The sequence below is a fragment of the Acipenser ruthenus genome, chromosome 33 (genome assembly GCF_902713425.1).
Source record: "Acipenser ruthenus chromosome 33, fAciRut3.2 maternal haplotype, whole genome shotgun sequence".
Classification (NCBI taxonomy): domain Eukaryota; kingdom Metazoa; phylum Chordata; class Actinopteri; order Acipenseriformes; family Acipenseridae; genus Acipenser; species Acipenser ruthenus.
Window position 1 is genome coordinate 7,066,328 of NC_081221.1, and position 22,373 is coordinate 7,088,700.

The 22,373-nt window shown below is 43.7% G+C and overlaps 1 protein-coding gene across 2 annotated transcripts in view; it reads left to right on the forward strand.

The window, feature by feature from the left end:
* The window catches only part of LOC117433256 (all-trans-retinol 13,14-reductase-like), a 69,169-nt gene that overhangs the window by 23,418 nt on the left and 23,378 nt on the right, over positions 1-22,373 (forward strand). For both annotated transcript variants that reach the window (XM_059006620.1, XM_059006621.1), the window contains 4 exons: positions 1,846-2,087; positions 4,667-4,868; positions 12,068-12,265; positions 13,285-13,404. In XM_059006620.1, coding sequence (XP_058862603.1) covers positions 1,846-2,087; positions 4,667-4,868; positions 12,068-12,265; positions 13,285-13,404 — 762 coding nt within the window. The remainder of the gene's footprint in view (positions 1-1,845; positions 2,088-4,666; positions 4,869-12,067; positions 12,266-13,284; positions 13,405-22,373) is intronic.

Consider the following 22,373-nt stretch of genomic DNA (forward strand, 5'->3'; position numbering starts at 1 on the left):
TACTTGCCAAAACTGAGCCCATCAAATTTTTGTGCATGACTGTGACGAAGTGCCCGCCCCTGTGTGTATTTTGTGTGTTATGTGTTGTATGTTGCGTGCGTGTGTTAATGTTGGTGTATAGAGATTGGTACACAGGATATAAACGGGTCTGTGTTTCACGTGTATTTAAAAATATAGATTTGTATTTAGGCACGAGGAGGGCACAAATCACTTCACGTGCTGGTTAAATGTAATATGTGAGCACGGGGTTGCACAGAATTAATTCACGTGCTGGGATTCAAGTGAATAATTAATTAGTAATTGAATCCCAGCACAACAGTATATATAGATGCACATTTCTTTCACTCGGGGTTGTGTGTTCGGTGAGTGGAGAACGGGATTGGAGACGGAGGTAATTGTAAAAGTAAATAAGAAAAATAGAAGCTCACCGTGTTTGTCTGTGTAGTACGTTTTGTTTGTCTTTTTATTTTGGCGTATAGTGCCGTGTCCTGTTTTGTGTTTAAAACCTTTTATTTTCTGTTCTGTTAATTATTAAATGCTGAGCGCGATCACGCGCTCAGCTTCACCAAAACTCCAAGTCTCTGTCTGTTTATTTCCTGCTTCTGGTTTGACGCCACCCACTCCGGCCGTCTTTGTGACAATGACACATGGCAAGTCAGACTTCACACACCAGGCTAATATGAGGTGCAGTATTTTAGGTTTCGGTTTTGATTACCATATATACCATGATTTTAAAGTGCAGCATTACCGGAGAGCATACTAAATTGCTTTACATAACCAAGAACGCTTACCGACCTGAAAGACTTTTTTATTTTTAAAGAAGATGTTGATGAGTTGACTTCTTCACGTTACGCACCCGTCAAACAATTTGGTGTAAAATGAAAACCAGACACGGCACTTATCAATATCTTTCTGATCATACTTCCTGAGAGTTGTGGCTATCACTGATACTTTTACAGTTTTTAGGTAGAAGATCACTGGATCACTAAATTACACTTATGGAAACATTTGTAAAGAAAAATGAATTTCCGCGTACATTTTAAAACTTATTTTTTACATTCAAGCTAGGTAATTGTAGGGTATATTTCATCATAGAGTGAAAACATTATTCTCTTAATAGTCTTCAGATTCCCAGCTGTTTAGAAAGGTATAAAACTGTATACTTTCGGTGGATATTTGTCCTGATACACAAGCCAAAAGTCACGTTATGTCAGTCAGACCTCGGGTAGAATGTTCACCGGAGCGGAAGGTTAAAGGATTGGTTTCTAAACTACTTTACCCAGAAGAACGGCGATGACGCTTGTTTAATAAGTTTTGGTTTCCTATATGGCCATTGGATAAAGAAATAATTTTGTTTTGTGGGCGGTGCGCTGTCGGTAAACATTCTACCTGAGCTCTGACTGACATAACGTGACTTTCGGCTTGTGTATCAGGACAGGCCTTGACCCTAGAAATCTGTGGGAGTTTTTCTAGCAACAGAACGTTATGACAAAAGAAGAAAAAAAGTACTTGTCCGATGGGCAAAGTATAACGGTAAAACTTGTTGTCCCTCACACAAAATCTTGTTGACCCGGGCATCGGTGAATTGCACACCCCTGCATAGAGGCCTGGTTGCTCAGACAAGGGGAATTCTGAAACCCAGCACTGGTTCAGAGCTCGTGTGTGGTTAACCTTGTTAACAAACTGGACTCTACCAACAATATCCGCTTTCTGAAAGGCAAAACTACAGAATAATCTAACAAACAGACCCCAAAAGTTTTATTACCTGAATTCCCCATTGCAAAAGCTTGCATGATGGTGTACATGTGAGCCAGTACATTTTATTATTTGATTGTATCATTCCAGGAATACATTACATCGGAGAGCTACAGGAATATAAGCCATTTCGTCATCTGGTAGATCAGATCACTGATGGTCAACTGCAGTGGGCCAGCTTGGACAACCCATACGACATGGTGGTTCTGGGTAGCCCAGAGAACAGGCGGGAATATCCCATTTACAGCGGAAGGAAGCGGTTTACAGAGGAGCTAAAGAAACATTTTCCGGAAGAGAAAGAAGCCATTGACAAATTTGTGGCCCTTGTTAAGGTAAGGATCAGTTAATGGGCCACCATAATCAAATGAGAGAACTCAAGGTTAGATTTGAATTGCTTTGATCAGTTGCTAAGGGTTAATCCCAGGATTCTTGCATCATTTTCAGCTGATTTCCTCATGGTTCCTCCTTAGTTCCTTCCTTAGCCATTACTTCTAGTTGGAATGTTTTCCACCAATGTACCGTGGGACTCACTAATCTCGGCACAAGGTGTTTTTACTTGGGAATATACTGGCACATATTTCTAGACCTTAATGTGAAATATATATATTTTTTTAACCATCAGTAGGAGATTGCATGGTGCATATTGTAAAACCCTGTAAGTCTCATGCACAAAAGGGATCTATAAATATAATAGACTGTTCTAAATTCTATATATTATATAGCTGCCACACTGGGTTGACCCACAAGCTTTTTACCTCTGGAAGTCTGGGTTAAGATCTGGCTTGTTCTCAATAGACAACAGTCTAAACCAAGCCTAGGCATCTGTTCCTGTAGTGAGATTCTATTCCAGGTCTAATAAGGTACTGTAAAAACAAATTAAGTGCTTTAGGACCTGATCAAGGGTTTAAATGGGTCAATTTAATAATTAAGGACACAGGAACAAAGACCCGGACTGAAAGTGCAGATGGTGCCAACCCGTCTGTCTTGGGACGAAGTTTGTTTAGTGTCTGCTTGGACTGTGCAATTAATACTCTTTCTGTGAGCTAGCTTGTGAATTCAGATCGGCAACTGCCTCCCACTGCACTGTCAGCTGCCTGTGAATCACTGGAGCACTCGGAGAGAGCAGATAACTGGTTTTGTGTTTAGAGAACAGTGACATCTTGCCAGTGCTTATACTTTCCCTGTTTTATTAACAGATGTGTTCTTATATCCTTAAATTTAGAAGAATTGTATTTTCTTTCGTCTGGCCTAAAGATGGCCTTTAATTATATTACATATTTTGGTCTTTAGTAGAAAGCACTGGTTTTGTGAGTTCAGTTTAAGACTATTAATTTATATGTTATGTTTACCAGTATATGTAGCAGGCTGCAGTAGTTTGAGATTTGTTTCCTTCTAAAATGTTATCTGCAGTTACTCAAGGCTCAGGAATACAACACTAATGTTGTGCTTTTACCCATTATGCTCTGAATCTCTCAAGCTAAGCCAGTCGTGGAATATCAGGCCAATCCTCTCTTTTCTACATCTCCACAGGAGTAAAACCAATGATCCAGTGTGGATACACTTTTATACAGTTACATATTTCATTGCAAACTTGGTTTGTAGTAGAAATATTATTATTTTATTTCTTAGCAGATGCCCTTATCCAGGGCGACTTACAATTGTTACAAGATATCACATTATTTTTACATACAATTACCCATTTATACAGTTGGGTTTTTACTGGAGCAATCTAGGTAAAGTACCTTGCTCAAGGGTACAACAGCAGTGTCCCCCACCTTGGATTGAACCCACGACCCTCCGGCCAGGAGTCCAGAGGCCTAACCGCTACTCCACTCTGCTCCAATATGTCACGAAAGGAATAAAAAAAATAGGCCTTCAGTTCTCACCATTCTCAAAAGAGCACTAGAAAGGATGATAAAAACTTTGGATACAAATTTGCACAAAAACCCAACCTTGGTTCCTATTAATTTTCAATTTAATCTGTTTAACGGGAGTAGATACAGTAATACCCACTATCAGGATACAGGTGATATCATGTATAGCCACCCACTGCTACTAGGAACATGGCTATTTTCAGAGGGAGAAAGATGGTGTCTATCTAACTAAACTATCTTTGGGGATATAAATAGGAGTAGAAACTCGCACTAATCCTGCACCCAGCCCTGGATTTCTGAAATGAGTGATCAGAATCCAGAAGCCTTTCGCAAGGCACCGTCTATGTAATGTGTAATATAATGGCAGCAGATTTATTATTCAGTTATGCTTGTCATAACCCCAGCATGATTCACAACACATGATTTAGAGCCAGGATTTCAACATTTTTTGGATTGAAACACCCAGGCTGAGGGTGTTTCAGGTGGTGACCAATCACTGCTTTTTCTCATAATATTTACTTATTCAAATTCAGATGGTTTTATCAGGAATTGGAAAGAGTTAAAGAAACTTTTTACACTAAATTGCCAGATGCAGTCAGTAAAGGTTGTTGTCAGAGTTCTATCTTTTTGTTGGTTTCTCAGAAGGCAGCATTAAGAAAAAAAGGTAAATTGTGTCATTGTAACTAGTTAGGCTGACACGTTTGCATAGTTTTTGTAAAGAGTTGGGTTGCCACAAAGAGATCCATATGCTGTATATTTGATTTGAAAAAAGGAAATGCACACAAAATACTACAAGAACACATTTATATGCATTAGAAAAATGTCTAGAATGTGCTTTGTATTACAAATAATCAGTGCTGTGAGGGACAGACAGCCAGTTACACCATAGCAAGTATTGCATATCACAGCCACTGGTTCCATTATTATTTTTTAATGACGTTTCTGTCTCTCTTTTTGCAATGAAAGTAACAGTCATTGTTTAATAATAATAATAATAATAATAATAATAATAATAATAATAAACGCATGTATTTCAGAAAGTTGCCAAAGGAGTTTCATTCGTGGCTGTACTGAAAATGATTCCCATGCCGCTGGCAAAGTTCCTGATCTGCTCAGGACTCCTCAGATTGTTCAGTCCGTTTTATAAGATGGCCTCCAGGAGCCTCACCGACGTGGTGAGCGAGCTAACATCGAATAAAGAACTCCAAGCAGTCTTCAGTTACATCTTTCGTACCTATGGTAAGTATTGTCATTATGACTGTTGGTTAACAAGTTTCTCAAGCACAGTATAGTTAAACTACTACAATTCTTACTTTATATTTTGTATTACAGTAGTCTCCGGCTAAGAGAACACCCCTCAGGAAGCGAGCGAAATGTTCTCTTAGCCGAAGTGTTCTCTAAGACAAAGTTAACCACCAGACCCAATATGAATCAATCAATAAATAAATAAATATGTATTACTTGTCATGACGCATGTGCATCAACATATGAAATGAACAGAATAAGTAATAAGAGAAAAGCAATAGGTAAGTGTATGTTAATAAAGTAACAGACAAACTGACGTTAATAAACTAACTGTCAAACTAAATGAACACAGCACCCCTACAGACGTAAAAAAAAATGCAGCAGCAGCTCTAGATTATAACTGTATGTACAGGAGAAATGTTTAAGACATGCACAAAATTATTTAACAGAATAGTAAATCTCAACAGAATGGGAAACACTAAATTGTTCTGGGACTTGTGTCTGATTCAGTTTTTTATAAGAGCTCGAACAATTTACAACTTTGTGTAGCAACAGAAACAGCGGCGCGTTTCAGTGTTTGTTTGCATGCCATTTTGTAGCGATGAGGTGCACTCGTGGAAATCAGAATACAAAACGATGGATCTGGAAAGATTGAACAATCAGTGTGCCTCAAGACAAAACAGTACTGTATCATTAACAAATAACTAGCGGTGCCAAAAAGGTGTTCTTTTAAGCAAAGTTCCTGTTCCTTTGGGCAGATCATTTACAATGGGAAAATCGGTTTCACGGCATGGTTGTTCTCTAGCTGAAGAGGAGGAGTTCCTATATGTGGAGACTAATGTAAGGAATCAAGCAAATAGGGATGAGGGCTTTTACTTGGCTTTACCCTGTTTTTTCTGAAAATGTATTTGGTCACTGTGTTAACCCCTTCAGCTCCAGGACGTAAGCGCCAAAAGACAGAGCACCTGCAGTGAATGAAAGAATGAAAGATACAGCAGAAACCACCAGCAATCTAAATGTGTATATATAGTGTTTACTTTCATATTGGTAGAGTTTTTTTGCAGTATTACTTGTTTACTTGTATCTTATATTGGTATAACTTGCTTGCTAGTATTGCAATGAAACATGTCAATATATAAGATTGATTCAGACACCGGAAGTAAGAAGAGTTTGATGCGTGATCAGGGTGTTTTGAAAATTATGGTGCTGAAACCATCCTTTGATTTTTTACCGAAGTATAGAGCAATGCTTTCAAAAGGTGTTAACATTCCTGTGCGCCAACAATAAACAAGTGAGTACTTTACAAGTAGACAAAAAATAACTGACATGGTGTGTTTTGTAATAGTCACAGTAAATAATAATGTGCATGTTGCTGTTTTCATCATAATTCTTACATATGTACAGTCACCTCCAAAATTATTAGCACCCTTGATAAGATAAAGATGAGCAAAAAAGGCTGTATAAAATAAACAACACAGGTAATGAGCTATATTTTATGCTCAAATATATGGGAAAACCATATTCTTTTATTGTATACAATTGCTCAGAGAAAAAGTTTTAAAACATTTTCTCAAAAAGATAGGTGTCAGAAGTATTGGCACCCCTAAAGATTCTTATAAATAAAATCAAACAAAATTAATTCTGCATTAACATTCTACTTCTTTAAGTTCATCTCAGTCTTAAGGAACTGTATTGTGGCCTTCCATGGCTTCGTGTTTCACTGGGGTATAAAAATGAGGTAACACACTGTGGCAAAGTGCCCGCCCCTGTGTGCATTTGTGTGTTATGTGTTGTATGTTGCGTGTGTTAATGTTGGTGTATAGTCATTGGTACACGGGATATAAACGGGTCTGTGTTTCACGTGTATTTAAAAAGTGTAGATTTGTATGTAGGCACGAGGAGGGCACAAATCACTTCACGTGCTGGTTAAATGTAATATGTGAGCACGGGGTTGCACAGAATTAATTCACGTGCTGGGATTCAAGTGAATAATTAATTAGTAATTGAATCCCAGCACAACAGTATAAATAGGCACATTTTTAGTCAGTCAGGGTTGGGTGTTCGAGAGTGGAGAACGGGTGAGAGAGAAGGAGAACGTAAAAGTAGTAAAGTGAAATCTAGAAGTGTTTGTACTCACCGTGTTTGTTTGTCTCTCCGTGCACCGTTTGTTAAGTGTTAGTTCGTTTTGTTTGTCTGTTTATTTTGGCTACAAGTGCCGTGTCCTGTGTTTTTGTTACAACCTTTTTATTTTCTGTTCTGTTTATTAAATGCTGAGCGCGATCACGCGCTCAGCTATACCAAAACCCCAAGTCTCTCTGTATTCCTTCCTGCTTCTGGTCTGACGCCACCCACTCTGGCCGTCTTTGTGACACGTGGTGTCAGAAGTGGGATAGCCGCGCCTCCAAGCGTCAGACCAGGAGGGGTCTGGATTAAAAAATAAATAAATAAATAAATAAATAAATAAATAAATAAAGGATTACAAATATTGTTTTGGGGAAAAAAAAAAAAAAAAAGTCAATGGCAGAAGACGCCATCAAACTGCGGGACTGGTTCCTGGAGAATGCTGGGCTGGAGGCCCAGTCTCTGCCCATAGTCGTCCGGGCCCTGTGGATGATGGACAGTGAGAGATAGGAGGCCTATCAGCAGGAACACACCCCAAATACCTTGGAGGAAGGTGTGGAGTTTCTCCTCAGCTACCTGGAGGCAACCATAAACGGAACAGCAGCCCAGGTAGCAGGACCACCAGCAGAGGAGTACCTGCTGTCCCCATCTCCACCAGCAGAGGGTGAGTACCTGCTGTCCCCATCTCCACCAGCAGAGGGTGAATGCCTGCTGGTTTTGCCTTCACAGCCCAAGCGGGAGGCAGAGACGGATAAAGAGGTGAAGGACAGGGAGGAGGAGTGCCGCCTAAGGGCCAGGCATCCACGGCGATGTAACAAGCCATCGCCGGGGTGCCTCCTCTGCGACCAGGATCACCTGTTCGCCCACTGTCCCTTCCGCAGTTATGGGGAGGAGCCTGAGCGTCCACAGCCCAAGCGGGAGGAGCCTGAGCATCCACAGCCCAAATGGGAGGAGCCTGAGCGTCCACAGCCCAAATGGGAGGAGCCTGAGCGTCCACAGCCCAAACGGGAGGAGCCTGAGCGTCCACAGCCCAAGCGGAAGGAGCCTGAACGTCCTACGCCTGAGTGGAAGGAGCCCGAACATCCTACGCCTGAGTGGGAGGAGCCCGAACGTCCTACGCCTGAGTGGGAGAAGCCCGAACGTCCTACGCCTGAGTGGGAGGAGCCCGAACGTCCTACGCCTGAGTGGGGGGAGCCCGAACGTCCACAGCCCAAGAGGGGGGAGTCGGTGCGTCCACAGCCCAAAAGGGAGGAGTCGGTGCGTCCACAGCCCAAAAGGGAGGAGTCGGTGCGTCCACAGCCCAAAGGGAGGCAAGTCGGGGCTTCCACAGCTCTGGGACCCAAGCCACCAGCAGAGGGAAAATGCCTGCTGGTTCAGCCCCAAGAGCCGGAAGGGGAGGAGTTACAGGCCCAACCCCCTGAAAATTTTTTGGGGGGAGAGGGGCAGGAGGCTGGTGTCCCCCAGCAGCCTCTATTCATGCTGCTGAAGGCAGCACGGCGCGCACCAGCCCAGCCGCCACAGCGGAGGGAGCCAGCGCCGCCAGGAGCAGAGGAGCTGCCTCTGCCTCCGCCACCTCCACCGGCAGGAACAGAGCAGCAGGAGCTGCCTCTGTCTCCGCCACCTCCACCGGAAGGAACAGAGGAGCAGGAGCTGCCTCTGCCTCCGCCACCTCCACCGCTTCCTCCACTAGGAGCAGAGGAGCAGGAGCTGCCTCTGCCTCCACCACCACCAGGAGCAGAGGAGCTGGAGCTGCCTCTGCTTCCGCCACCGCCCGGAGCAGAGGAGCAGGAGCTTCCTCTGCTGCCCGTACCTCCACAGGGAGTACGGTGGCCGGAGCCCCAGAAAGGGGAGCTGCCGGCCACGAAGAAGGGGGACGAGGTCTGGAGACCACTTTCCCCAGCAGCAGTTTCGCTGCAGGAGTTCTTGTGGCCGGAGCCCCACAGGAGGGAGCTGCCGGCTACGAAGAAGGGGGAGGTCGGGGGACCACCTGCCCCCGCAGCTTTTTTGCTGCAGGACGGGACCAGCATGCCATGGGCCCACTGAAGCCTCCCTTCCCAGCCCGAGACTTTGGCCTGGACTGCTGGGTATTTAAGGGGGGAGGTGGCCGTTGAGGCCATGTGTGCTTTGCACAGGGGGGGGGGGTATATATGGCAAAGTGCCCGCCCCTGTGTGCATTTGTGTGTTATGTGTTGTATGTTGCGTGTGTTAATGTTGGTGTATAGTCATTGGTACACGGGATATAAACGGGTCTGTGTTTCACGTGTATTTAAAAAGTGTAGATTTGTATGTAGGCACGAGGAGGGCACAAATCACTTCACGTGCTGGTTAAATGTAATATGTGAGCACGGGGTTGCACAGAATTAATTCACGTGCTGGGATTCAAGTGAATAATTAATTAGTAATTGAATCCCAGCACAACAGTATAAATAGGCACATTTTTAGTCAGTCAGGGTTGGGTGTTCGAGAGTGGAGAACGGGTGAGAGAGAAGGAGAACGTAAAAGTAGTAAAGTGAAATCTAGAAGTGTTTGTACTCACCGTGTTTGTTTGTCTCTCCGTGCACCGTTTGTTAAGTGTTAGTTCGTTTTGTTTGTCTGTTTATTTTGGCTACAAGTGCCGTGTCCTGTGTTTTTGTTACAACCTTTTTATTTTCTGTTCTGTTTATTAAATGCTGAGCGCGATCACGCGCTCAGCTATACCAAAACCCCAAGTCTCTCTGTATTCCTTCCTGCTTCTGGTCTGACGCCACCCACTCTGGCCGTCTTTGTGACACCCACATATGAAATCCATTTGTCATCCATCACCATGGGGAAAGGCAAAGAACTCACAAATGTAAAGAGACAAATGGTTGTTAACCTTCATAAATCAATCAGTGGGTAGAAAACAATAGCTAAAAAACTAAATATACCACTTACCACTATTACGGCAATAATTAAGAAGTTCAAAACCACTGGAACAGTGGTAAACTTGCCTGGTAGAGGACGCAAGTGTATCTTGCCCCCACGCAGAGTGAGGCAGATGGTTCCTCCCGAAGGGAAATCCAAGGGCCACAGTTGGAGAATTACAGAACTTGGTTGCATCTTGGGGTCACCAAGTCTCCAAATCTACAATTAGACGCCGCCTCCATGTCAGTAGGCTATTTGGAAGGGTTGCCAGAAAAAAGCCTTTATTGAGAGCAACCAACAAACGTAAGCACCTGGAGTTTGCTAAACAGCATTGGCACTTCGATTGGAACCGGGTGCTATGGTCAGATGAGACGAAAATAGAGCTCTTTGGCCACGCACACCAGCGGTGGGTTTGGCATCGAAAGAAGGATGTGTGTGCAGAAAAGAACCTCATACCTACTGTAAAATATGGTGGTGGATCTTTGATGTTATGGGGCTGTTTTGCTTCCACTGGTCCTGGGGCCCTTGTTAAGGTCAATGGCATCATGAACTCTACCCAGTACCAGGACATTTTAGCCAAAAACCTGGTTGCCTCTGCCAAGAGGTTGAAACTTGGCCGCAAGGCAATGACCCCAAGCACACATCAAAATCAACATTTTGCAATGGCCATCTCAGTCTCCGGACTTGAACCCCATTGAAAACCTGTGGTTTCAATTGAAGAGGGCAGTCCATAAGCGCAGACAGAAGGATATCAAGGATCTGGAAAGATTCTGTGTGGAGGAATGGTCTAAGATCCCTCCAAATGTGTTCTCCAATCTCATTAAACATTATAGAAAAAGACTCGTTATCCGTTATCCTTGCAAGGGGAGGGTGCACAATGTACTGAAAACAAGGGTGCCAATAATTGTGACACTTCATTTTTTTTGGAAATGCATTTATAATTTGAGAAATGTGTAATTTTTGTTGATTCCATTGAATCATTAATAAAGTCAAATATATTCCACGTTGGAAAATTACAATATAGCTCAGTATAGCTCATCTTTATCAAGGGTGCCAATAATTTTGAGGTGACTGTATATATTCCTGTTTATAAAAACCTTATTTTTATTCTTCAGAATTCTTGTTTTTGTGTATTATACTGTTTACAAAATATTGTTTTGATGTTGTTTTAAAAAAATACATATTTCTTTTTATTGTTAATAACAAATTAAAGTATCTATCAGATGTGTGTGTCGTACTTATTTTAGTGTTTGACTGGCACACAGGAGCTTAAAGGGTTCATAGAAATGTTATATATAATTGATTTATGTTTTATTTTCTATCTAATAGTATTTTATAGCAATTTCTGGGGATACAAATTGCAATTCAAATTATTTATAAAATCTGGTACCTGGCATGCATATTATTTTTTACATCTGCAGCCTCTCTTTGTAGCGATTCTCAAGGAACTCAATTTAATTTTAGTATTGCATTGCATTGCATAGTATACTGTCATTAAGTTGGCATAGGGTAATTAGTACATTTACATAGTAGTGTTATATATAAACATCAAGATGATTTATGGTGGTTTTCCTACTTGATAATTAAGTTATTTGTCATGCCCTTATTTACAATTTTCCAGTTTGCATAAGGCTCCTGGTGAAATTAGTTTTGTTGTCTCAACTTCGCCCTTATTCCACGTTGGTTCACATGACAAAGCCACCACCCAGTTTGGCGCAATTGGCAGCCACTGCTTGAGAGAGGCCCAGGCCTGACTGACAGGGAGATCGGGAGAGTATTGGATTAGGGACAGTGTTGGCAAGCACCATGAGACCTTCCTCTCCCATACGACTGCCCCTCAGTGTTTGTGAGCTCTACAACTTCTCTTTTTAATAATTTACTTCAAGCATTTCTAGGTTAAACATTTGCCATAATTATAAGTAACATATTACCTGCTTCTAGTGTTTACATACAATACCTCTTTATATATTAACAGCATCGAATATTTATAAGAACAGTACAAGTAAAAACAAAGAGGGCCAGGCAGAAGTAATATATGTGTCACCAGATACCAAGCCAACCAGTTTTTATAAATGATCTACTTTCACTTTTGTACAAATGAGTTAAATAGAAAGCAAAGTGAACTGCTAATTCAAATTCTATCAGGAATGGTTGGCATTCTTAATATTTGTGGTTTGTCTGTTTTGCAGGAGTAATCCCAAAAGATGCTAGTTTTTCTTTGCATTCCTTGCTGGTTAGCCATTACCTAGAAGGTGCATGGTACCCTAAAGGAGGTGCCAGTGAGATTGCCTATCATATCATCCCCACTATAGAGAAAGCAGGGGGAGCAGTGCTTGTCCGAGCTCCGGTACAGAGCATCCTGGTAAATGAAGCCAAAGAAGCTTATGGTAAGTTAACTTAGTTTTATTTTTTGAGAAATAGTCAACAGTGTACACCTAATAGATGTAAGGAATACAGCCATAATAAATGCCACATGTAGAACCAAAGTGGTATTTATTCCATCCACATCCACTGGGGACAGTGTGTTGCAGTTATACAGGTAAATGGCTTGTCTCTGATATACCAACTGCACTTGAAGAGAAGACATGCTTAAGGGGTGGTTGTTTTTACTTTAAAAAGTCACCAGGATGATAGAACTTAAACAATAAAAGATACACAAAGTGATTTTTAAAATCAAGAAGAATACAGTTAACCGTGATATTTCATACCTGTGTTATTAACACTAATAGCATTTTAAAGATATGTTTAAAATGTTTCTGTGTAACTGTGACAGTCTGGTTAGCAGTGGTGACGTCACGGACCAGGAAGTAGAAACCAAAACAAGGGATGGGCGGGTGAAGCTGAGTGCAGTAGCACTCAGCGTATTTATTAACAAACAAAATATTTAAACAAACCAACACAACACAAAACAAAAGGGCACGAGGGCCAAACGAATAAACAAACAAACAAGTAAGTGTCGTGCTGGACAATCCAGCACGTTTTAGCAATTGTTTTTTTAAATGTTGCTCGCTCTCTCCGCTCCCCATACTCTCCTCTGTACACCCAACTTCGAGTGCAGAGAGCTGCAGGTTTATATACTCTGGCCGAGGGATTAACTAGTTGTTAATTATCTTATTATCCCTCGGCCAGAGTCTGCACGTGTTTGGTAAGGATGCATGACTGTCAGCTAGTTAAATAATCAGTAGCTGATCAGCCATGCATCCTCACAGGGTTTTTAAATATAATAATAAAAGACGCTGCGCTTTTACCCGCGCCGCAAACAAAAATACAAATAATAATACATAGGGGCGGGACACTCCGCCACAGTAACAAAACACCATTTGGATAAAAGTCTTATTTTGAGATTACCATGCCAGATTTGTTTTATGGCCTGTAACTGTTGCATATTCACTGTTGTGCATTCCAGGTGTAACTGTAAGGAAAGGCCAAGAGGAAGTACACATCCATGCTCCTATCGTGATCTCCGACGCAGGACTGTTTAACACCTATGAGAGCCTTTTACCAAAAGAAATGCAAAGTTTACCAGGTAACACAAGTCCATTCCAAAAAAGGGTTGATGGGAAAGACCATGGTAGATATTTTGAAGTTCTCTGGTTTCCTGTTTCATGCAATAAAATATTACTCAATTAAGTATAGCATTTGCTTTTTTTTTTTTTTTCATTCTAAGCCTCTTAAGGTTAGTATATTGGATTTAGTTATGTGAACCAATTTTGAAGACTTGGCGTTTTAATGAATAGCATGAAATGTCTATTTTCATAATTTTACTTTATTTGAATCTCCCGCTATTTCGTTCAAAAGAAAAAGAACACGCAACAGAAATTCATTTCCCACTGAAAACCTTTAGAGGGCCTGTGGCAAGATGGCTTGCGGGTGATGTCAGACCAGGAAATGCAGGACACAGTATTGTGAGTGAAATGCGCTGGTGCGCAGCTTTATTATACAAAACAATTATTTAAACAAAACAAAACACTGAACAAACAAAACAGCACGTTGTCCAAAATAAACAGACAAACAAAAATCAGTGAAATAACCCCAAAACAAGTATCATGCTGGTCCTTCCAGCATGAGTAGCAGTTGTTTTTATATATTTTAGATTTCCTCTCCTCTCTCCCGTTATTTCGCTCTGAACACACTGACCCCGAGTGAGAAATTCATGCTGCTTTTGTAGACAGCTGTGCTGGGACTCGATTGCTAATTAATCATTCAATTGAGTCCAGGCACAGTCTGCATATGATCTAATTTGTGCATTCCCTGTGTCCAAATACCAATATACACTTTAACTCACCAGTGCTACATAGCCAGAACTATACAAAATAAACCAAGTACACCCAGGGGCTGGGGTTACCCTGTCACAGGGCCTCACTTATGTCACTCAGCTGCTTGACCGAAAGCAAAAAATTAGCATTGACCTGTGCGGAGATGCTTTTAAATGAAAGCAAGTTTCTTTAAAACATACTTTTTTGTTAACAGTCAGGCCACATAACTTTACATTCTACAAACTTTTAAATAAATAAAAAAATAGGATTATAACTAACTATCGAATTGTCAGAGTTCATGCTAGGGAATATGTTACTACAGCCTTGTGTTAAATCACTATTCATAATCCTGCATGTGTGTGTGTGTGTGTATATATATATATATATATATATATATATATATACAGACGTGCTCAAATTTGTTGGTACCCCTACACAAAAAACGAAGAATGCACAATTTTCTCTGAAATAACTTGAAACTGACAAAAGTAATTGGCATCCACCATTGTTTATTCCATATTTAATAGAAATCAGACTTTGCTTTTGATTTTTTATTCAACATAATATTGTAAATAATAAAACAAATGAAAATGGCATGGACAAAAATGATGGGACCGCTAACCTAATATTTTGTTGCACAACCTTTAGAGGCAACCACTGCAATCAAACGTTTTCTGTAGCTCTCAATGAGACTTCTGCACCTGTTAACAGGTAGTTTGGCCCACTCTTCCTGAGCAAACTGCTCCAGCTGTCTCAGGTTTGATGGGTGCCTTCTCCAGACTGCAAGTTTCAGCTCTTTCCATAGATGTTCGATAGGATTCAGATCAGGACTCCTAGAAGGCCACTTCAGAATAGTCCAATGTTTTGTTCTTATCCATTCTTGGGTGCTTTTAGCTGTGTGTTTTGGGTCATTATCCTGTTGGAGGACCCATGACCTGCGACTGAGACAGAGCTTTCTGACAATGGGCAGTACATTTCGCTCCATAATGCCTTCATAGTCTTGAGATTTCATTGTGCCCTACACAGATTCAAGGCACCCTGTGCCAGGCGCAGCAAAGCAGCCCCAAAACATAACCGAGCCTCCTCCATGTTTCACTGTAGGTATGGTGTTCTTTTCTTTGAAAGCTTCATTTTTTTGTCTGTGAACATATAGCTGATGTGACTTGCCAAAAAGCTCCGGTTTTGACTCATCTGTCCAAAGGACATTCTCCAAGAAGGATTGTGGCTTGTCAATATGCATTTTAGCAAATTCCAGTCTGGCTTTTTTATGTTTTTCTTTCAAAAGTGGAGTCCTCCTGGGTCTTCTTCCATGGAGCCCACTTTCGCTCAAAAAGCGACCGATGGTGCGATCACAAACTGACGTACCTTCACCTTGGAGTTCAGCTTGTATCTCTTTGGCAGTTATCCTTGGTTCTTTTTCTACCATTCGCACTATCCTTCTGTTCACTCTGGGGCCGATTTTCCTCTTGCGGCCGCGCCCAGGGAGGTTGGCTACAGTTCCATGGACCTTAAACTTCTTAATAATATTTGCAACTGTTGTCACAGGAACATCAAGCTGCTTGGAGATGGTCTTGTAGCCTTTACCTTTACCATGCTTGTCTATTATTTTCTTTCTGATCTCCTCAGACAACTCTCTCCTTTGCTTTCTCTGGTCCATGTTCAGTGTGGTGCACACAATGATACCAAACAGCACAGTGACTACTTGTCTCCATTTAAATAGGCTGAATGACTGATTACAAGATTGGAGAGATGTGTGATACTAATTTAAGAAACTAATTAGTTTGACATATCACTATAATCCAATTATTTATTATCTTTTCTAAGGGGTACCAACAAATGTGTCCAGGCCATTTTAGAATATCTTTGTAGAATAAGCAATAATTCATCTATTTTCACAGCTTCTTTGCTTTATTGACATACCAAAGGCATGCAAGTATACATGATAAAATAGCTTGTAAGTTCATTACTTTTCAGGAGGAATGAAGCATTATTTCAATGAGCTGTAAGGGTACCAACAAATTTGAGCACGTCTGTGTATATATATATATATATATATATATATATATATATATATATATATATATATATATATATATATATATATATATATTAAACAGAAAACCAAAAGAGAAACAAAAAGACCTTTCCAGGATAAATTGATAAATGTTGTCAGAAAACATGATCATTAACCAAAGAACCAACAAAAAAAAACAGCAAATACACAAACATTTCAAGTACTTTATAGTACTACAGTTAAAAACTATGGTTAAAATAATCCATCAACAATTATAGTATGTGGAGATTTTCAGTGTTGTAGTGGACCTCTCAACAGTAGTGTCTGTTTCTTTCACTATTACTTGATCGGGCTGTGATTACTTCTCATTATTTGCTGTTGGCATCTTTTTTTTCTTTCTCCATCTGTTTTTTACAAAATCTGAAAACAAGTGAGTTGTTACCTCACATCTGTTTGTAAACTAAACATCAGACACTTGAAAGGGGTGGGATTGATGACATTACGCAAAGATGCAGAACATTAGAAAGTTTACAAACGAGAGGAGGCCATTCAGCCCATCTTGCCTGTTTGGTTGTTAGTAGCTTATTGATCCCAGAATCTCATCAAGCAGCTTCTTGAATGATCCCAGGGTGTCAGCTTCAACAACATTACTGGGGAGTTCGTTCCAGACCCTCACAATTCTCTGTGTAAAAAAGTGCCTCCTATTTTCTGTTCTGAATGCTCCTTTATCTAATCTCCATTTGTGACCCCTGGTCCTTGTTTCTTTTCACAGGTCAGAAAAGTCCCCTGGGTCGACATTGTCTATACCTTTTAGGATTTTGAATGTTACTTCCCTTGATTTAATTCAACACTTCTCACAATATATTCGAGCATCTTGTTGGCCTTTTTTATAGCTTCCCCACATTGTCTAGATGAAAACATTTCTGAGTCAACATAAACTCCTAGGTCTTTTTCATAGATTCCTTCTTCAATTTCAGTATCTCCCATATGATATTTATAATGCACATTTTTATTTCCTGCGAGCAATAATTTACACTTTTCTCTATTAAATGTCATTTGCCATGTGTCTGCCCAGTTTTGAATGCTATCTAGATCATTTTGAATGACCTTTGCTGCTGCAACAGTGTTTGCCACTCCTCCTATTTTTGTGTTGTCTGCAAATTTAATAAGTTTGCTTACTATACCAGAATTATATTTCATTGTTTTGGTTTTATTGCCGTTGACAGAGAAGCATGTTCTCTTTCAAGTACGAAATATTAACCATCACTAATGGGTTATTCCCCTTTAAGAACCCAAGAACTGAAAAGCATTATGCCAACAAACTCTCGCGAGAGTGCATGACGCAATGTGAATTGCCCCGACAAGAGCACATTGCAGCCATTTGCAAATTCTCTTTTTCCTTTTTCACTAAGAGTGAAAGCATCTGAGCTAAGTTTTCTTATTACTTAGTAGTATTGCCTTGTTTAACCTGTTTTTGCAGTATTCTGTCTCTAACAGTGTTTTTACTCACGGTCGCTACTGTTGTTTAAAATATTATATTATTGCCGAGTTTTTGATCTAGTCAGCCCGACCTGGCAGTGCGCCAGCGGGAGCCTGCGACTTGCGTTCGCCCTCCCCCGGGTCTAGTTCACTATTACGGCAGATAACTCTCATCTGGACAGGGCTCTGTTCCAAAAAAAAAAAAAAAACGTTCTATCCCCGTGAGATAGTTTTGTTGTTGTATTATTATTTTGTGTATTCAGTGTTGTTTCCCTTGTTCCCTTGTTTTTTCTTACAGAAAACGGGATTCAGTTCTGTGGGCTCACAGGACACTGTATTACGGCTGTAGTACAGAGGTTATTTTCAGGCTTGAGAAGAACCTGTAACTGAGTGTAGCTGTTACACAGTCTTCTTGACTGTACAGTTAGCTAGCGTGCATCTCTTCGTGAGATCTCCTGCTTTTTTGCAGGATTGCTGGCTGCTGTTGTGCATTAGCACAAGGTTAGCGTTTTCTCTTCTTGTACCTTGGTACCAGAGCTGACGCAACCTTGAAGTATAGTACTGTTACACTGTACGGTTAGCTGGCATGCATCTCTTTGTGAGATCTCCTGCTTTTGTAGGATTGCTGGCTGCTGCTGTTGTGCATTAGCATAGGTTTGCGTTTTTTCTTCTTTGTATCTCGGTACCAGAGTTGACGCAGCCTTTGACTTATTAATTCTCTATTGAGACACAGTACCGCGTCTCAGTACCGCGTTTTCATACGCTCGGTACTGACGCTACCGCGTTTGCATACGCTTCGGTACTGCATTTGCATACGCTCGGTACGGACGCTACCGCGTTTGCATACGCTTCGGTACCGACGGTAGGTATTTGTATTTGGTACCCAGACTAGTTTTACTAAGTCTGTTGGTACCAACTCCCTCAGTACCTAGAACAAACGCTCAGTACCAGGTTCGGTACCAAGCTAACTGTTGGGTGTACTTTACATTGGGTACCCAAACTAGTTTACTAAGCCTGTTGGTACCTACACTACTATGTTTCACGGTTGTATTGACTGTGGCGCCAAGCTGCCAGTGGCTGATGGCCACGAAAGATGTGTGCGCTGCTTAGGTCAGGAACACGCAGAGCGAGCTCTGGCAGACCCTGCCTTTGGTGTGCAGTGCGCTGTTTTCAGCAAGCGATCACTACGGTCCAGGCTTATGCACCAGTCCAGTGATGTCTCCATTACCCTGGCGCAGTTACCTCCTGCAGAGGCAGCTGGTAGTAGTAGGGGGCGCTCTAGGGAGCGCAGTTCTGGAGAGTGCTGCTCCACGGAGCGCCATTCCAGCCATTCCAGGGAGCTTAGCCAGAGGCCTCGCTCCGCTGAGCACAGTGCCAGGGCACGGGGTTCCAAGGAGTCCAGGATGCACAGGAGGAGGAGTCCCTCTTCCTCCTCATCCTCTTCCTCTCCTGCTTCTCCTTCCCCAAGGGGTAAGAAGAGGAGGCACAGGTCCCAACCATCGGACCGCTGGTTGTATATGTGTGAGATGTTCCAGCAACAGCAGTCAACTCTGATCCAGTTGTTGCAGGTGCGGTCTCTGCCAGTGCAGGAACCTGCTGTGGTGCAAGCACCTGTTGTGATGCGAGCGCCTGTTGCTCCACCTTCACAAGCGGCTTCTCTCTCCCCCCCTCCGCCACCGGAACTGGCAGAGGTTGAGTTGGGTGGGGGGGGAATGGAGGACGCTCTCTCTGTCCTCGCTTCAGAAGGAGCTGAGGAGCGTGAGGTGTTCTTTTCAGAGGATCCAGCGTTGGACTCGCTGCCTCTGATTCCCTTGCCTAGGGAGCTCATACCCCTGATGCGTCGAGCCAGTGACGCACTTAGGGTGCCATGGCTGAGTGCGACAGTTGAGAGGTGCTCTGTTTATGACGAACGTAAGGAGCTACCCTGAGGCCCCGTCCATCCACCTGGATTTTTGGCAGTAACTGACCTCATCGTGGCAGCACCCGGCCACAGCCCCTGCGGTCCCTAGGTCAGGTACGACCTATAGGGTTCACGAGGGGGATAAAATGGGTCTGGTCCAGTTTCCCCCTGTCGGGTCCACTATTCCAGCTTTGGCGCAACCAGTGAACCTTGCGCTGCTGTCCAAAGATGCGGCTTGCCCAAACAAGCAATGCCGGGTCACGGAGGTCCTTCTAAAGAAGGCTTACTCCGCTAATGCCTTTGTTGCCCGGTTGGGCAACTACAATACCTGTTTGGTGGCTTACCAGAGCCACATTTGGGATTCCGCTGCTGAGGGGGGGACTGACCCTCGATCAGACAGAGGAGCTGCGGCTGATCTCCCGAATGTTGCTACGACTAGCACAGCTTCTGAGTCAAGCAACAGGGCTGTGGCAATGTGCCCCGCCCCTGTGTGCTTATTATGTGTTGTATGTTGCGTGCGTGTGTTAAATGTTGGTGTATAGATTGGTACACGGGATATAAACGGGTCTGTGTTTCACATGTATTTAAAAAGTGTAGATTTGTATTTAGGCACGAGGAGAGCACAAATCACTTCACGTGCTGGTTAAATGTAATATGTAAGCACGGGGTTGCACAGAATTAATTCACGTGCTGGGATTCAAGTGAATAATTAATTAGTAATTGAATCCCAGCACAACAGTATATATAGAGACACGTAGCATTCACTCGGGGTTGGGTGTTCGAGAGTGGAGAACGGGTGTGGAGAAGGAGAAACTAGAAAGTGAAAGAAAGCGTAAATATAAGTGTTTGTTCTCACCGTGTTTGTTTGTCTCCGTGCACCGTTTGTTAAGTGTTAGTTCGTTTTGTCTGTCTATTTATTTTGGCTTAAAGTGCCGTGTCCTGTTTTGTTTCAAACCTTTTATTTTCTGTTCTGTTTATTAAATGCTGAGCGCGATCACGCGCTCAGCCTCACCAAAACCCCAAGTCTCTGTTGTTTATTTCCTGGCTCTGGTCTGACGCCACCCACTCCGGCCGTCTTTGTGACATGTGGTGTCATCGTGGGATAAACAGCGCCTCCAAGCGTCAGACCAGGAGAGGGGGTTTTGGATTACAAAAAAAAATAAATAAATAAAAAAAAAATATATATATAGTAAAGCGAGGATGGGTAGAAAGAGCTGCAGGAAGCAGCGGAAGCAGCAGCAGCAACAACAGCTGCAGCCCTCATCCTGCATGCCGGGCTGGGAAGAGGACAGCCACAACGGGGCAGTAGCCACCCCACTGCCACCGGGTTCCCCACCGTCCCGGGAAATATGGGACTGGCTGGTGCACCCCGAGGGGAACTTCGCCAGTGACCTCCCCTGGGTTATCCAGGAGGAGCCTGAGCGTCCACAGCCCAAGCGGGAGGAGCCCGAACTTCCTACGCCTGAGTGGGAGGAGCCCGAACGTCCACAGCCCAAAAGGGAGGAGTCGGGGCGTCCACAGCCCAAAAGGGAGGAGGTCGGGGATGATGGCTGGGAGGTTTTTTTAAAGAACCTCGTGGCAGAGTTATGCCCTGGCTGTGGGGCTTATGGGCACACGTTAGCCATATGCCCCACCCAGTATGAAGAGGAGGAACTAGCGCCCAGACGGGGGGACCGCGAGCGTCCAGCGCCCAGACGGGGGGACCGCGAGCGTCCAGCGCCCAGACGGGGGGACCGCGGGAATCCGAAGCCTGAGAGGCAGCTGTTCCCACCTTCACCAGCAGAGCAAGAATGCCTGCTGGTTTCCCCATCACAACCAGCAGAGGAAGAATGCCTGCTGGTTTCCCCAGCACAACCAGCAGAGGAAGAATGCCTGCTGGTTTCCCCAGCACAACCAGCAGAGGAAGAATGCCTGCCGGTTTCCCCAGCCCAACCAGCAGAGGAAGAATGCCTGCTGGTTTCCCCAGCACAACCAGCAGAGGAAGAATGCCTGCTGGTTTCCCCAGCACAACCAGCAGAGGAAGAATGCCTGCTGGTTTTCCCTTCAGAGGCAGAGCCGCACCAGTCCCCTGCAATAGGAGCGGAGCCGCACCAGTTCCCTGCAAGAGAGGCAGAGCAGCACCAGTCCCCTGGAAAAGGGGGAGACTACACGCTGCTCCCACCTCCATTGGCAGGAGACTACACGCTGCTCCCACCTTCACCGGCAGGAGCAGAGCAGCCGGAGCTGCCTCTGCCTCCGCCACCTACACCGGCAGGAGCAGAGGAGCAGGAGCTGCCTCTGCCACTTCCTGGAGCAGAGGAGCAGGAGCTGCCTCTGCCACTTCCAGGAGCAGAGGAGCAGGAGCTGCCTCTGCCACTTCCAGGAGCAGAGGAGCAGGAGCTGCCTCTGCCTCTGCCACTGCCAGAAGCAGAACAGCAGGAGCTGTCTCTGCTTCCCGTACCTCCACCACGGGGAGTATGGTGGCCGGAGCCCCAGAAAGGGGAGCTGTCGGCCACGAAGAAGGGGGAGGAGGTCTGGAGACCACCAACCCCAGCAGCAGTTTCGCTGCCGGAGATTGTGGGGGAGGTCAGGAGACCTGCTCCCACTGCAGCAGTTTCGCTGCCGGAGATCGTGGGGGAGGTCCGGAGACCTGCTCCCACTGCAGCAGTTTCGCTTCCGGAGATCGTGGGGGAGGTCCGGAGACCTGCTCCCACTGCAGCACTTGTGCTGCAGAAGAGACTGTGGCCAGAGCCCCGGAAGAGGGAGAAGAAGAGGGGAGGTCAGGAGACCATCCCCCAAGCAGCCTTTCCGCTGCCAGGACTGCCCCGGCTGAAGGAGTCAGTCTGGGAGCTGTCAGCACGTCTGCT